Source organism: Carassius auratus, chromosome 38, assembly GCF_003368295.1.
Source record: "Carassius auratus strain Wakin chromosome 38, ASM336829v1, whole genome shotgun sequence".
Lineage (NCBI taxonomy): Eukaryota > Metazoa > Chordata > Actinopteri > Cypriniformes > Cyprinidae > Carassius > Carassius auratus.
This window is the reverse complement of record NC_039280.1, coordinates 17,276,814-17,294,958: the sequence shown is the minus strand read 5'-3', so window position 1 is coordinate 17,294,958 and position 18,145 is coordinate 17,276,814. Positions and strand designations below refer to the sequence as shown.

At 38.5% G+C, this 18,145-nt stretch overlaps 1 protein-coding gene across 4 annotated transcripts in view; it reads left to right on the top strand.

Annotated features, from left to right (window-relative positions):
* tjap1 (tight junction associated protein 1 (peripheral)) overlaps positions 1 to 17,949 on the top strand; it is a 120,985-nt gene extending 103,036 nt beyond the window's left edge. For all 4 annotated transcript variants that reach the window (XM_026224510.1, XM_026224508.1, XM_026224511.1 and 1 more), the window contains 3 exons: positions 5,771 to 5,878; positions 8,240 to 8,323; positions 13,579 to 17,949. In XM_026224510.1, coding sequence (XP_026080295.1) covers positions 5,771 to 5,878; positions 8,240 to 8,323; positions 13,579 to 15,015 — 1,629 coding nt within the window. In that variant the 3' untranslated portion in view covers positions 15,016 to 17,949. The remainder of the gene's footprint in view (positions 1 to 5,770; positions 5,879 to 8,239; positions 8,324 to 13,578) is intronic.
* The last annotated feature ends 196 nt before the right edge of the window (positions 17,950 to 18,145 follow it).

The following is an 18,145-nucleotide window of genomic DNA, read 5'->3' as shown; positions in this document are numbered from 1 at the left end:
TAAATTGTTAAAGTATTCCATGTTTTATTAAAGCCAATATGAATCTAAATTTTCCCCCGACTCTGCCTTTTTCCGGTTTTGATCAAATGAAAATTTAATCAAACATGCATCTATAATAAGTTATTTTAGGAATCTTTTATCACTCTTAGGTGGTCTATAAAATTATCTCTAGAGTAATTTAGCATGACTGGAAAACTTGAGAACAAGCCGCTCACCCTTAATCACGTCTGAAGACTCCATGCGTGTATAAGGATAGCATTAGCTCTTGATGATTTATGTTCATTTTCAATTAAATCCCAGCAGTGTCTTAGTTCTGCATGGTGAGATCTCATATCCATGACCTGCTTAAAGCTTTGCCAATCACAGGTGAAACAGGTGGCATTCTGCTTCATAATCTCTCGTCGTGGACATGGGGATTATCCCGGCCGACCTGTTCCACCTCGTGAAGGACCCATCATGTCTTATCGTATGTGCTTTCGGGACATGAGCTCACTCAAAGTACTGGTTTAGCAAATAGAAAGTATAGAGAGAAGAGTTTAATTTTTTTTTAATTGAGTGCAGAATTCATCTTTCTTTCTCTCTTCAAAATCAAAACTATAAAATATCTATTCTCAACTACTGGTCAGTCTTTCTCAAGCCAACATCAAAGTTTGTCTTGATAAATGTTTCTGTTTAGCTTTATTTCAGCTCAAATACACTTACCAAACACTGTTTTTAGTAGGTTTAATTGTAGTTGATAAGTTTTACAGGATAATCATTTCTAGAGCCCGACCAATATGGGTTTTTTGGGGGCAGATATCGATATTAGGGAATAAAAAAAGATATCGATATATCGGCCGATATTCTTTGTGTACTCTATATTATTGTACAGTAAAGGCAAAAGTTTGGACACACTTCCCCTTTTGAATAGTACTGTATATAGAATACAGTAGAATATACGGAGGCCAAAATAGTACAGCGTTTCCATCGTCGGGTCAGAAGCTCCGCTGCGCTTCACTAAAACCCGCCCTTTACACGCCTCTCAGGAACAATGTCATGCAACTCCATCATTTCACCAACAAAAAGAAGTTATCAGAAAACTAATAAGAAATAAGTCACTGGAACTACCGCAATCACAAAATGAACATGATAAAAGCGTCCGTTTGTTTGCATGCTTTGTTAAATATTTAAATCCAAAATGCCAAAGTTTTTGTTTATTTGTAGTCACAGTAGTCTGTAAACATCACATTTAGAAAGAATTATTATTTCTATATTTCTATTATTATATTTTTATGACATAGGCTACGCGGAGCTAAACTCTCGAGATGAGACTTATGACAGATAAAATGTTACTAAATAAATATATGATTGTGACAGAGAATAAGAAGCTGACGTCTGATTTCTTCAAGTTGTTGCATTTGCCATGTTTATTATTGTAATGTTAATGCCTAGTGTTCAAAGTCTTTTGCATCGCTTATAGATAATTCTGCCTTGTATGGTGATTAAAATCTACATCGGATCAAGTTATTTCAAACATTCGCTGCTGACTGAAAGTGAGTTTTGAGCTGAACTTATTTTAAAAAGGGTTTAATTCTGGTGTTATAGCTGTTAGCTTTATGAAATGAAGAGCTGACGATCTCCAGACGTGGAGAGACTCCACCTTTTTTCATAACCACTCCTCTAGCCCCAGCTGACCTACTTTGGCCCAAGGTTTTCATCTGTCCAAAAAAAAAACCCTGGCCGCTGGCCCCCCTAGGAAGCACCGACAAGGCACTATCAAGCACTGAAAGTGACAGTGGAAACGTGACTGGCCCTGGCATGCACTAGCACGGCCGATTTTGACCCGACAGTGGAAACACAACTACTGATTATAAGAGATATATATTGTATTTTGTCGTGCCACTCGCATCCGGTGTAAACACCCAGTTAGGAAATGTGATGTGATCGATAATGATAAGCATGAGTTGTGGGCCACAATAAGCTCCGGTGACCGTGGAGCTTGCAATGCGCTGCAGACATGTGCAGTGATGCACAGATCAGCTCTAACGTCACTGAATCTGCTGTTAAATTTAACCATCTATTCATCATATCATCATGCAAAACTAAGAATTAGAATCATTGTAATATGACGATCAAATAAGGATGCGGATGGATAATTTGAAGCAGTGGACTCAGGTGAAGTTTGAGCTCATCTGCGCATCTCTACACTACACTGACTGAGTCACCATAGCAAACAATGGAGCGCATTCTGCTGGATAAACTTAATTACACCAAGCATTTAGTCTGCCTTATATTTTCTGTAAAAAAAAATAATAATAAAAAAAAAAGTCCTATCGGCGGCATATCTGCAGATACCGATTTATCGGCGACAGGGTCATATCGGCTGATAATATCGGCAAAAGATATAAATCAGTCAGGCTCTAATGATTTCTTACTTATGATAATGTGGTGATCCAGAAGTCTGTAAATATTTTGTGTCTTTCTCATGACTAGTTTCTATCTTTCTGTCCTTTTTCTTTCTTGTCTCTACTTGTCTTTCTCTCATTTATTTCTTGCAGGCATACAGGATAATGGAAATATAAGAATAAGCACAAAATTATATATTTCTCTTCCTTTCTTCTCCCTTTCCTCTCCCCTCATGCTGCCTTGTGACTTTGGGTATTTCACCATTTTCTTCATCATCATCTTCGTCATCATCAGGCTGCCATCAGTCAAACTTGGGTCTACGCAGTTGCGTTCTCATTTTCTATTTATCCATTTCCTTCTGTCTGTCTCTGCTCTCCCAATAAGTATCATTGTGGATATCATTCCCATGAATCATTGCATCTCCTTCCTGTCTCCTCTCCTCTCTTCTTGCAGTAGATGGCTGGATATAGCTGTGGTCATGCCCGTGTCTGTGCATGTGGACAGGTGGATTCTGGGATAGATGTCACACCATAGAATGCAGTCCAAATGTTTAACACAGTGGTTAAAATGCACAGCAAACACTGTAAGAAAATAAAATATTAATGAGTATGAATGAATTACAAATGATATTTTACAGTATTTAAGTCCATTTTAGGATAGAAAAATTATTTGTTGGGCCATTCTGTGTGAAAGTGAGATATAAAATTACTTTTCTAAGTCCATTAGTGAAGTGTTCAGTAACAGTGGCCATGCACTACACTACTCCTAATCTTGAAGAGAGATCAACCATTCAAGGCAAAGCTCAACAGTCAGACCACCCACTTCCATTTACCAACCCAAACCATCCGGCTCTATGAAATCTGTTTTAGTTTCTCCCAAATTCAATGTTTTATGTTAATTTGTCTGGGCTCTGAATTAATGGTTTCAATTTCAGTAATCAGAAGTTTCTGATCAATGAAATTCATTTATTTAAAAAAAATGTATGTTGTTGTTATTATTATTAATATTATTTTTACAAAAGAGCCCTGAAAACTGTTTTATTTTTTAATAAATGTTTCGTTGTCTGTTTACATTCTTCAGGATTCACAATTCAATGCAAAATGTATTATTAAAAAATGGTGATAATCAAATGAAGCCATAAAACATTAACAATTTAATCTTTTAAAATGTAATCAAATTTAAATTTAACCATTCTCTTTTTTTCTTTTTTCTTTTTTGCCAAACAAAAGGCTATTGCTGTTCAAACTAAAAAAAGAAGAACATTTTGATTTACTTTTAAATATTATCATTATTTATATTATTATTATTATTATTAATATTATTATTATATATTATTACATCAAGAAGTGCATTCTGCTGTTCAATAGAAAAATACTGCATTTCTTTCACAGTTTCTTTAAATTGAAGTTTTTATTTTGATAGGTTGACCTTCAGTTTCAGCAATGATGAATTATAAAACTACTGATCAAGTTTAGAAACAGTTTAAACATTGTTTAAAACAATATATAAAAACAACGTTTATTACAAAATACTTGAGAGTGTAGAGAGGTTTGATTGTTCGATCTTTATGGGAGTGTACAGTGAATGTATTGCTTAGCCACGATTGGTTGATTTCTCTTTAGGATTATGGGTAGTGTAGTACTTCATGCGGAACTGTGTAATTACACATGATTTTTTATATTTTTCATTTTAGGAATTTCTTTAAACATTTACTGCCGATTTCTTGTTTTTCTTTATGAAAAAAATAAATGAGACTTTTACTTCTGGAGACCTAATATTTACTTGGCTCTGTTTTGCTCACACAAATCATCTGTCAGTGGAAACCTTTGTTCTTGTCAGTTAACAATATTCAGTATAACAATATTTCAATAGCTACAAATGGTAATCTTGCATCTTTTGCAGTTAATCAGACACATTATATTTTACGGACATATACTTCCTAAATAAATTATGTGTTCTTAGTCAATTATGAAACCTTTTAGAGTAGCACTAAAGCGCAGGCACTGTTGGCATTTTGACCACTTGACTACAACTTTGGATGATGTGAATGCAGCTGTTAAAGTGATAAAAACACTTTGGCTCCCTCCTTTCTATCCCTGTTTCCGTCAGATGTGCTGTGCATTATACTGGCTGTTGCATTGCTGTTATAACGTGGACTCTGCATTGTGTTGAAAGGCTGCCCCCTCCTTAACACTCTTTTATTGGTCCACATTGTCCACTTCAGTCAAACAGTGACTATAAAGATAATTGCTTTGTTATTGACATGCCAAGCTCCAGATTAAGCATCACAGTTTCGGTCTAGTTTTTCTCAATGTCTCTCTTTGTATCTCTGTCTCCACTTAAACCAAGAGCCGGCAGGGCTGAAGTGTGTCTTAAGTAGCAGCGCTTCTGTTAAGTATGTTCTCTTTTAAGATCTTTCAAGAGCTTTTGTTCAAACATTTTAGTACAAAGATATTTCGGACTTTGCCATCACAGTATGAGTGGCGTGTCTTCAGACAGCACTTTCACTCCTGAATTAGAAAAACACTGAAGTCAGAAGACATTTTATGCGTATAGACACAGCTGGAGTGGTAATTGTCTGTAGTCTCATCTTAAGTCAGACAGCCCCCAATCACTGGCTGTCTGATGCTTTTATTCTTTGCATGAAACACAAAGGACAATTTTTCGGAGACCCTTCAACAACAGCTTATACTGACCATGGCTGATAACAAAAAAAACTTAAGTAGCATAAAAATATTGTATATTATGTGTGCATTGTTTCAGGTCCTCTGAAGGAATATGATGTTGCTGTATAAGCATTTTTCTTTTGCATTACAGGAATAAATTACATTTTAAAGTAGATTCAAAAAAGTAATTTAATATTGTAACAATACACAATGAAACTCTTTACCAGCCCCAAACGCTTGAGTGTTAGTGTATATGGACTTCTTGTTTCTTTCTGGTGCTTAACAGATATGATCAGTTTGTGCTATTGTTGAATGAAAAATGCAAGTTTGAAAACACAAAAGGGTAAGTAAAGTTGGTTTATCAAAGACAGCGCTAATTGGACAGAAATGGTTGAGATACAGAGAATGAGACACATCAAGAGAAAGTGATGCTTATTTTCAATGAGATTCAGTCAATATGTTTCCTTACCTCCTTTATTTGTTTTCCCCATGGACTGTGCCTCAGCCACATTTCCAGGCTCTTTGAATTACTTTTTCTTTGCAGCTGGTGCAATGTCAGCAATGAAATTAGGACTGAATGAAAACATGTTTTCGTGTGTTTTTCCCCCCTTAAATCATAAAATGGCTACTGGTGTTCTGTGTATTAAGAGAGAGAGGTTGAACCACATCTGGGACCTTTTACGTTACAGTTTAAATGAATGTCCTTTTTCTCCTTACAGCTACGTAAAGTGGAAAGAGACAAGAAAACCATGGATCAAGAGATAGTGGAGCTCACGAATAAACTCGTGGATGCCAAAAACACTATCGACAAGCTGGAGGAACTGAATGTACGTGCGATATCAGAGCTTTGTGTGTGTTTGTGTTTGAGGCACGTTGTTTTTGGACTCGGGTTGTCAGAGCTGCAGTGTTACTGGGATTGATAACTACTGGAGCTGAAAATTGAAAGTTGCATGAAGAGGATCAGTGCTGAGATTTCACAGAAGTCTACTGTCAGATTCCAGAAATGATGTCTGGCTTTTGGAGATTTACTGGGAACACGGGAACGTCTCCTAACTCGTTTCGTTCTCATTTTAAGATTTAAAGATGAATCAACTGCACATACACTACACGCACTTCCCAGAAGGCTAGCATTTTTAGATAAAAAAAAGGCCTGTTTTTAAATGATCTGGTTTCATGAGGAAGCCCTTCATTTATATCGAGAGATTTGATTCAAATTATATAAACACTATTCTTCTCTTCAAATTTCTTTTTGCACACGAGACTAAATTAACCGACAGATAACACTAACAGTAACCCCACAAGGAATAGCAAAGCACCAGAATGCAGATTGTTCTGAAAATGTGCCTTTATTACATCACATGTATGAAACAGTGCCACGGGGAACTAATTATAGCACTGGAGAAACTGATAGCCGTCTGTTCACAGTGTTTAAACAGAGCGCTTCATCTCCTTAGACACATCAATCATAGCTCCTTCCTCGGAGGTTGATGTTAGGATCATTTTTTTTCCCTTTATGGGCTTTTTAGTTATGAATCCTGAAGACTGCTCCCCTGGGTGCCATTTTCTTGTTTTACTTATAAAGTGTCAGTCAAAGGTTTGGACACAGAACTACTCGAACTTTAAGATTGTTAATACTTTGTATTTTTCTACATACAGTACAGACCAAAAGTTTGGACACACCTTCTCATTCAAAGAGTTTTCTTTATTTTCATGACTATGAAAATTGTAGATTCACACTGAAGGTGTGACACTGAAAGAGTCACATCAAAACTATGAATTAATACATATGGAATTATATATGGAATTATATAAATAACAAAAAAGTGTGAAACAACTGAAAATATGTCATATTCTAGGTTCTTCAAAGTAGCCATCTTTTGCTTTGATTACTGCTTTGCACACTCTTGGCTTTCTCTTGATGAGCTTCAAGAGGTAGTCACCTGAAATGGTCTTCAACAGGCTTGAAGGAGTTCCCCGAGAGATGCTTAGCACTTGTTGGCCCTTTTGCCTTCTGTCTGCGGTCCAGCTCACCCCTAAACCATCTGGATTGGGTTCAGGTCCGGTGACTGTGGAGGCCAGGTCATCTGGAGCAGCTCCCCATCACTCTCCTTCTTGCTCAAATAACCCTTGATGCCTTCAGTGTGACTCTACAATTTACATAGTCATGAAAATAAAGAAAACTCTTTGAAAGAGAAGGTGTGTCCAAACTTTCGGTCTGTACTGTATTAGAGCAGTAGTTCTCAACCAGGGGTCCAGAGCCCACTAGGGATTTTATATATAATTCACTTGCAATTTACGTATTGCATTAGTTTTTAATATTTCTCAGGGACATTTAAAGGGATACTCCAACTCCAAAATGAAAATGTTGTCATTAATCACTTAGCCCATGTAGTTTCAAACCCGTAAAATATTTGTTCGTCTTTGGAATACAATTTAAGATAATTTGGATGAAAACCATTCACTGCCAAGTAAATTACACTGTCAAGGTCCAGAAAAGTATGAAAAGTACCATCAGAATAGTCCATCTGCCATCAGTGGTTCAACCGTAAAGTTATGAAGTAACAAGAATACTTTTTGTATGCAAAGAAAACAAAAATAATGACTTTATTCAACAATTTGTCTGCTTTGTGTCTCTCCACATCACCGTAGTGCCATTTTGGAGATTATGAGCTGAACGCAGGCAGCTTATGCTCTTCTGTGTCAGCCGCGACACAAGGCTGCGCTGTTTTCTTTCAAATCCAAGCGTAAATACATGTAGAAAATGTATACTTGTGTTGCGGCTTTTTATGCAATTTTACCTGTAAAAGATAACCTGTTTAAATATTATGCACACCTTTTTTTATGCACACCATTTTTTTATGCTGACAAAAATTGGAAACTAAAATAAGTTATGAGTTCACATTAAAAAAAAATCATTCGTAAGCACAGTTTATATTAATTTATAAAACTTATTTCAAATTTCAAGCCTTTAACTCAGCAGACTGTGAAACATACATGTGTCCAAACCTTTGACTCATACTGTGTGTGTATTTGCTTTTGTTCTTTCATAAATGCCAATTTCAGTTCGATTTAAGTAAAGTGTCATTCCGAAAAAGTTGATGTTGATGACTCTCTTCTTTATTTGATGTGTTCTCATATCTGTTTCCCTGACACTTGTTCTTATATCCATTTTTTCTTTCCTCGTGCAGGAACGGTATCGGCAGGATTGCAATTTGGCTGTGCAGCTGTTGAAGTGCAACAAATCGCATTTCAGGAATCATAAGTTTGCTGATGTAAGTAGTAGTAACCGTTTCTCAGTTTTAAACTTCAAATTCTGTTATTTACTCACCCTCATGTTTGTTTCGATCCCCTCTGACTTTTATGTTGTTAAGCACAAAGTGTGAGCATCACTTTTCTATATAGCAAAGGCTGATAAATGTTGTTGTCTTGCTGTCCATCTATTCTGTACCCTATATTTCAAGTCTTCTGAAGCCTTTCTATAGCTAGAACAGACCAAACCCAAAGTCATGATCTCCTTAAGTTTAAATATGCATATTTGATAAAAGCTTGGCAGTGAAGCTTGCCATACACTTTCATTGTATGTAAAAGAACAGCTTGCACATTCTTCAGAAAATAAATCCAGTTTGGAATGACATAAGGGTGAGTAAATAATATCATAATTTTCATTTTTGTCTGAACTATCCCTGCAGCACAGGACTTGTTGGAGTCTGAATGTGTTTTGCGATTCGCAGTGACACCCGTGGACGGTGCTGAGAGAGAGAGAGAGTGCACGATTGCCCAGAGACTTTATTGTTATGGACATGGACCTCTGATTTTATGGACTGGGATCAGAGAGGAATAGTCAGAGAGAGAGAGATGAAGAGAAAGAGACCAAGAGAATAGAGAGACGGCGAGGATTTATATATATAAAAAATAATAATAATAATCCGCCATGTCCGCAGGATGTGCTTTATGGCAGTGTTTAGCATTGAGAGTGTCTGTTAGGACAGTTGTGCTGCGAGACATGGCTGCTCTTTGGTTACGGACGGTCTCGCCGGAAGAGAAAAGGCAGAGTATTGACAAGGTGCCAAACTCCAGACACATCCGTCTGTTTGGCCTTTGTGTCTGTCCGTGGGGGAAAATAGGACAGATTTCAGGCTGATGGACAGCTCTGTGTTTACAAGTACAGAGACGTATGATGAGACAGCTTGACCCCATGGACATATGGGTATTGAACACATCAGGACATTATCACCTGTGGCCTGCACTCTACATTAAACCCATCTATCACTCTGTCTGCCCTTGTTGTTTTATTCTGCAGACTGCATTTAGTCCTGGCCAAAGCGAGGGCAACACTTTTAGCATATTTTCTATTTGAACCGCTTGTCTTGTTTTAAATGCATTCATTCGAAGCACCTTTTTTATATTAAGTTATTTTTGTGTAGAGATTGGTATTAAATTGAAATGATCATTCTCTCAGCCATGCCCAAGGATGCTGAAGTTGTGACACTTGTTGCCTGCTTTTCCTTTACTGATCCAATTCAAGCTTTTAAAATTAACATTGCTATATAACAATTTTAGTTTTGTAAAGACATTAATTTATAGGCACAATTTCTAAACCAATTCAAATATTTTAGCAGGAACCCATGTTTTGAAGATCGTGAAAAATTCAGTTACGTTTGTCCAAACTTGTAGGTTATGCAGAGAAAGATGGCATTATATCTACTTGCCATATTGGCTGAGTGAGAGAGTGTGGGTGCAGGATCTTCCTCCTTGGCAGCAATTAATTCGCAAAGGATCTTACTTCATCCTTTTTTAATTTATTGAGTTGACAGCCGTGACTAATCTCTAGAATTATGATCTCTCTAGGAGAACTATAGTGATGGAGTGAGTTCACTGGAACCTTATTTTTAGAAGATATTTGATTCACTGTCCAGATTATCCTCATGCCCTGCTCTTGTGAACTCTGTAATTCATTACTGTGTAAGCAGGGAACACAGACTGTTTCTTGGGTTATTTTAAGGCTTGACCCAGCCAATGCCATTATCTGTTTTCATCCTCTTACTGCTAACATAAAGCCACTGTTGTAAAGCATCCACTTGTGAGGCATCATTCTCCAAATGAATGTCAAACCGATCTGCACTGGAAGTGCATATGCATCAAACAGGCCATTTGTGAATTCTATCACAGCTTTAGAAGTGCTTTGAGAACTTGAGAGCCATAATGCTTCAGTCCAATGCTGGAAATCTGAGAGTTGTTATAGTGGCTCTCATGTAGAGCCAATTCTCTATATTTAGCTAAAGATGGAAATTATGGACCGTAATTGGCATGCAGTATTTGACGGTTAAGTGTAGGTCACTGCAAAAATGAGTAGAATTGTAACTTGTCTTTGTAAGGGTAGCCTAGAAAGATGACAACTAGCATGCCACTACGTAAAGATGATGATGGGACCACTAAATGGTTATGCAAGTGCTATTGCAATTTTTTTGTATGTGTTTGGTGCCATTTAAGAGACTGAGCTTGTAGCCAGACTTTTGACTTACAGTGTAAAGTTCAGTCCATACTGAAGATTGTTCTGGCCAAGAGCCGTGTATCAGATTGAAACCTAAAGTATACTTCAGTTTTCATGTGTGTGCAAAGATATATGCTAACTTACATATGTGATGTAAATTTCATCATCAGCATTGTACAATGTGCAACCCAATTTTTTAACAGCGGTCACACATGCACACTTTGATTATTTGGCCCACTAGGTTGCAAAACACTAACCCAGGTCTTTGTTTCACAATCTAAAAAAGAAATAGAAGAGAAAACTAGCAGAGACCTTGTGCGAGTTGGTTAAGAGAGATTTGCAAGTCAAGATTTAAGACATTTTTTCAGTCGTAGCATCCAGATGGAAATAGCTTACACTGGACAAAGATTTAACTTTTTTAGTGGGCATTTGTCAGGTGGTTGTGTACACATGAAGTCTACTTTGAATGCTTATGTTTTTGGCTGTATGTATAAGCTAAAAGTTTGCATCAAAACCAGCCGCAATTCCATTTATTTTATGTAATGATCAGGGGCAAGTAAGAATGAAATTGGATATAACAGTGAAAGCACAAAACAGGTGAACAAGATGTATAGTATTGTTTATGTGCTAGTGCATTTATGCATCAGATAGTCGTTGAATAGTCTGTAAAGATATCGGAGCTGTCCTCATTGTCTTGTGGGAGAAAGAAGTATTATTTTGCGCATTGTAGTGATTGGACTATTGTAGCATTTGTGTGTAACATCTGACTTCCCACACTAGCATGTGATGCTGCAGTGCTCATGGGATACTAATGCCCTCTGGGACAATTAATTTAGGCAGCGTCATGTAGATTTCTGAGCTAGAAGGCCATGAAGGGGTCATGCTTGGAAGTGTGGTCTGGACAGATCAATTCTCCCATGCCCCATGCTCAGAGGAAGTAAGGGCTTTGTGGGTAATTGCTGCCCCAAAGGATCGTTACAACATAAAGCTGAGCAGGACTGTGTGTGATCACTGATTTTTCCTGCCTTTTTTCCACAAATCAATGACTTGGCCTGGCTTTGTTAAATCGTGCCACACTACAGAATGAAATAAAGGCCTCATCACCTGCCTTTTTTCTTTTAGTCTCTCTCTCTCTCTCTGTCTGTCTCACCCCTCTTCAGTAATAATCTAATTTGAGGTGAGCTGCTTACTCTTTATTCTTCTAGGCTGGCCAGATATTGGATGGTGTTAAATGAAAAGACCCTGTTTTCTGCTTTTCATGATCATGACTGAGATAACCCTTCATTGGGACTGTATGGTAGATAGGCTTCATCAAACATCCTATTCATATCCCTGTGCATGTTAGTGAAATTGCATCTTTTAAGATGACTTTTAAGAAAGGATCCATCCACAAAATGGGCAAGAACAAGGAAAGGTAAAAGAAAAAGATTGAGATTGCTTATTTAGCTTGAAACACAGAAGAAAATTGTATAGACTATTTTATAAAGTACAGTCTTGTTCTTTTTGGAGGTTGATTCCCCCTAATCTTGCTGCACAAGAAAGACTGTGTAAACATTAGTGTTTTTCCCAGTTTTGTGTTCCATGCAAGAATTACGCATGCAAGGCCGGTCCTTAAAAAGACTTACCCTAGAAACTGAATTTCCTCCGATTTTTTTCAGGTTGATGGATAACTTGTCATTTAAACTTCGAAAACCAATTTCTAAAATGAGCTCTACTGTGGGAAAAGTAAAAGTTTGTCGCATTTGTTTGTGTGTTAATCAGTGTTGGGCAAGTTACTTTTAAAAAGTAATTAGTTACAGTTACTAGTTACTTCTTCCAAAAAGTAACTAAATTAGTAACTCAGTTACAAATTTTTAAAGTAACTAGTTACTTAAGAAAGTAACTATTGCGTTACTTTCAAGTAAAATTAAATTTTAAATGCTCAAACGTGACCCCACCTCTACCCCTCTTTAAAGGAACTTAAAATACATGTGCATGTTCAATTATTTATGATAAATCTGAATATTATAATGAAATGGACACTTAATACAATACATTATTAACAGAAACATGAAACATTGTACACACATCTAAAAAAAAAAGTTGCTGTGGGACAAAGTGAGACTAGCCTCCAATCAAATGGCATGTATGTAGATATTATGTTTATATAGTGGATCAATGCAAATAACACGATAGATTTTTGGGAACTTTTGATATTTCCTTTTATTGTTTCTTTAATTTCTTGAAGGAAAAAGTAATGTATATACTTCTATTTAGAGAAGGCTACTTTTGGATTATTTGGGCTCGTCGCCATACCTGTCTCTCGTTGACTGACTGGCTTGTGTTGTTCGTTGTGTGTCCTGTCCTGTCCGATGATGGGTCGTTCGCGAATGAGCGTTAGTGATGATGGATCGACTCGTTCGCGAATGAGCTTTTGATGAGTCGTTCGCGATTCGCGAATGAGCCGACTCTAAGAGCCGGCTTTTTTAGTTGAACTTCGGGAGCTGGCTCGCATATCTGAAGAGCCAACTCAATTTTTTTCAAATTTAGCCTATAGAAATTAAATAATTATGTAATAAAAATTGAAATATTATAGTCAAAGTCATTTAAAGAGCCGTTTGTGAGCCAAAGAGCCGGCTCTTTTCAGTGAGCTGAGTCAAAAGAGCCGAATTCCCATCACTACTATGCGTGCTTTCGAAAACCCGCCCAACTCTACCTCTGATTGGCTTACAATGAAATGTTACTCTACCTCAGCCAATCGTCAGCATTTATGCGCTTGTCTCGTGCTCTGCCCACTAACCAAGGAAGAACAGTAAAAAAAAGTATTTGCCTCTCGCTCAGAGATCTAGTTGGTCTGATGAAAAAAAAAAAAAAAAAGCTTCATCATCAGTTAACGCATCGCATTTTTTGGCAGTAACGGTAACGGCGTTATTAAGATGAGAAGAGTAATCAATTAGATTACTCGTTACTGGAAAAAGTAATGCCGTTAGTAACGCCGTTATTTATAACGCCGTTATTCCCATCACTGGTGTTAATTTTTTCTATAATGTTTTGCAGTTGCCATATGAGCTACAGGACATGGTGAACAAGCACATGAAGAGTAGCTTGCCTAACAAGACTCAGGGCTGTCAGGGAGCTCAAGCCCAGGACCCTGACACTCTAAGCCTGACTCCTGCAGACGTAGTGCCCACTTCAGTGATCGCTCGTGTTCTTGAGAAGCCAGAGCCCCTGGTGCTCAACTCAGCCCAGTCTAGCAGCAGTGCTGGTCGGCCCGTGGCTGAAGATGTGTTTGTACACGTGGACATGACAGGACCCCAAGACGAGAGTGGAGGGCGTGAAAATGGGGGTCCTGTACATGCCAGGCCTCCTGTGGGAGCTGGTTCTGATCAGCAGCATGTAAACGGCATGTGTCGGAGCCAGGGCAGCCTGGATGGTCAAACAGGAGAAGATGGGGCAGCCCCTTCTTTTGAGAAGTTGAATCCTTACCCAGCACCTCCACCACCAAACCCGCTGTACCCTGGTCGCAAAGTAATCGAGTTCTCCTCCGATGACAAAGTCAAGATTCCCAAGAACAGTCCACTGCCCAATTGCACCTATGCTACTCGTCAGGCCATTTCTCTTAGTCTTGTTCAGAACGAAGAGGAGACAGCCGAGCGCCAGCGGACCGTGCCCAATAGCCCTGCTGTGTCTGATGGGGGTTGGCGGTCTGGGACCTCCTCATCTTCTGGTGGAGGGCATGCTTCTCACCAGCGCACACCTCCACAGATGGATGCCATGGACACCCTCTCAAGTCATTCAAGTCCCTTTAGCAGCCCCCCTCAGCCTCCGAGCGCCTTTGCAAGCTCTGGTAGCTCAGAGGAGGACCTCATGGCCAACTGGCAGCGCATGTTTGTAGAAAGAATGGCACCATCCACCGAAGGCTCTCTTGTCAACCGCACTTCCTTCAGCAGTGAGACGGTAAAAGATCTCCAAAGTCGTCACAATGGAAAATCAAGAGTAGGGGCTCTGAGAGGTGCTTACTCTGATGGCGAGGAGGGATCCTCGGCCCAGAGCTGGACGGCAAGTAGAGAGTCCAGTTTGGATACAGACACCAGCAGCATGGCAGACCTCCGGGCAAAAAAGACTCAATACGGTGGCGACTTTTCCCAGGAAGAGGGTGAACACCTACTGATGGCCCTTGATCCAGTTGACAATGATGGTGCTAGTGGTGACACCATGGTCACAATTGAGAGCAGTCCAGCCTCTGCTAAGTGTGAAGAGTTTGCTGAAGATGCTGGCTCTGCAGGAAGTTCATCTGAGGAGCGAGATATCCTACCCCAGGACTTTCCTGTCATCGGTTCAAGAGCCCTAGCTGGCCTTGAGGATTTTGCAGATAAGCCCCCTCAGACTGGCTCCTCACGACCCCTGAAGAGCCCCAAGAGAATGGGGGTTCATCACTTGCTCCGCAAAGACAGCCTTACACGAGCTCAAGAGCATGGAAACTTGCTGGACTGAGGCTTCCAGGCTTATTCTTCTCTTCTTTTTTTGACCTTGAGTGCTCTTCGTCTTACTAGCAATCTCTAGGCATTGCAGCATACGACAAGTGGAAGGGATTGGATCAACACTGCTGTACTTATCCCTGATCATGCTGCTGTTGCAGAGGCATCGTTGTAACTCTTCTGTCCTCTCTCTGAGGCTTGGAGCTCTTTTATCTGTGGAACCAGTGGTATTGATGGCATCCGCGGTGAAGTACTTCAGCCAGTCTGGCTTTGCGTGGCCGGTGCTTCAGGGATCGTACAAGAATGTCATAGAAGACATTCCAGGTCCGAGACTTGATTCTGTTTGATGAGACATGATTAAGTGGGCAACAGAAGGACATAGCTATACAGTTACTCTTTTGTAAGAGAAAGAGTTCAAGATTGAGCAGGATTGGGAATGATCCCTGTGGCACTGTACGGACATGGATCATCTCACATAATGGGTGTTTTGACATTTGCTTTTGTCCTCGAGTGAGAGTTTTCTACCCAGATAATGATATCTACCTAGTATCCCAGTGCAAGTCCTTTGTTACGGGAGATTGGGATGGCACCAAATGGCCACAGCTTCACAGATACCACTGTGTCAGGCGTTCTGCTGGCTGAAGCAGATTAAATGTAATCTATGGGGACTCTCTTGTCAATTTTCAGTGCCTAACCCTTGCTCTGACAGAGGGGGCTCTCCATCACCCTTTAAAATAACGTCTTGTTCCTTTAGCCTGCTTTTAGTCATCATAAACTGAGATGATCCTTCACCTCCGATTTTCGGTTACCTCTCTTCATTGATCTACCACTGTATTTCAACACCCAATCTAAAGACAGCTTTTGTACTTTGATCATTTGAATTTGATGTATTCAGTATGTGTTTTAATGATCAAGTATACTTCCTGATTTTCATTCTCATCTATTTCGTTTGACTAATGTTATTTAAAACCAATTATGATTTTAAGTAAATATGTAGAGTTTGTGTATTTATTTGTCTTATGCTGGTCTGAAGTGTCCCATTACTTCCCTCAAAGCAGTTAAGCACTTGCAGAAGTGTGTATAAATGCATAGGTCACTAAATCCTGTCATGAAATGAGAAGGTATGCAATCCCTTTAACACATTTTAAATATTTAGTCTGTTTCTTTTCTTTTTTTTTCAAAGGTCAGTATTTAAGAGTAAAAAAACAAACTCTACAAGTAAGGCTAAAACGTTACAATGTGTCATTGGTATTTCATGTCCTCCAATTCAGAGATATATTAATCTGACCCTTTGCTGCTGATGGCACAAATTGCCTTTCAGAGGGCATATTAATATTTTAAAACTATGCATTTAGTACTGTGTAAAAACACCAAAACCTAGCAAAGCTTTCTCTCTGTTATGATGACATTGCGGACTTCTAAATGAAAAAACGATGATGTAAAAAGCTGAAATTTAAACCAGAAACATGACCAGAATGCATTATTTAGATGATTTTTGTTTGTTTGTTCTTTTTAATCCCTGATTTCAAGAAAAGCCATGCTTTGATCTTAATGAATGTAATCATCTTTATGTAGCATCCGTTTTCATTGGTTCCTCATTATTCTTTAGCCGAAGCGAATGCTTAATGTATTTTAAGGGGACTGTGCATCCCATCATTGGGTGTATTTTTCTGTGTGTATTTTGTGTGTAAATCTGATTTCTCATGATTATGGATGATCGATCTGTCTTCTACAAGTTTTTATTTTTTATTTTCTTTGAGTGTCCGAATCGTTTCATTTCAATCCTTGTTCAAATAGCATTTTAACATTCATAATTTTTTCTCAAACAATACGTTTCAGATGCAATGACTACAAGCATCCTCATTCTTTTGTTTTGATAAATATAGAGACAATTAAACTCTGTGTTGCCTTTTTAAGTGCTTGCTTTGTGCTTTTTATTTGCAGTAAGTTGACCAGTCGTTCTCCAGATGTCCCATACAGGGTCAATGATTTCATGCAGTATTGTACTTAAAAAAAAAAAAAAAAAAATGTGTGTAGAAACTAGACATAGCATACCCTCCACACTTACTGATTTGAGACATACCCTACAGGTGACACGCAGAAGTATTCCTCATGCATAAAAGTATGCTGTATACGTACGATTTTTAGGATTTGTCTTTTATTTATGAACGTATCAGTAAATCAGAAGGTACAGCAGCATGTATTACACTTTAAACAGTATTCCTGGAAGGACATCAGTCTTTGTAAAACGTTTGCTGTATATATTCACCACATAGCTAGTCTGCCACAGCACTCCTTGCCCTGAATAATTCAGCTATATGTTCCTCAGTGAAGGGCTCCCGAGTCCACACTTACTCTTTGTCTTACACTTTGGTCTTCGTATGTAGTTATCAGACTTGCAATATATGGGAGTACCATTAATAGCCCATGATTAATTGAAGCGTAACTACCCACCATGCTGAATGATTAATATTTTATTATGTTCTAAAATAGTTCTGTGATGCTTTAAAGAGACAGAGTAAAGCCTGTCAGAGTCTTGCATGACGAATGAATCTCTTAAATATTTCAGTCTCGTCAGATGTTACACCAGGACATGCAAATAAATACAAAGAAGACACGACAATGGTCAGAATGTGAAATACACCGAGTGCATATAGGACTTTCTCCACTTTAATAACTCAAATGTAATTGCACGCATAAGAGACGTGCACATATTCTTTAATCCAAGGTGACCCTCCGGTGTGCTGTGTGCAAGTCATTCAAAAGCTTTGCTGAGAAATCTAAGAAATGAAAAAAAATGTCAAGGTTATCCTCCAAGCAACACTCCAATCCACCTTCTGGCCAAAGCTGACGTCTCTGTGATGGAAAAACATATTCAATTCATGTTATCTTCTCTTTAACCTTCAAGACGGTGCTTAGTCTGCGCTCCTTTTTCCTTTGATCTATGAATGTTTTTATTCATCAGTAGGCCAACTTTCATGTAGCCATCAACAAAATGTCAAGTCAAATTAAGTCTGAAATTAGCTTTTGTTATTGACTAATGCCCTTGTATTCAAGTGAAAATTGACCCTGCTTACTTTAATACATATTCCTGGTTTTGCTATCATGGTAATCTTTCATCAAAGTGTAATTCGCTCGCTCCCCCT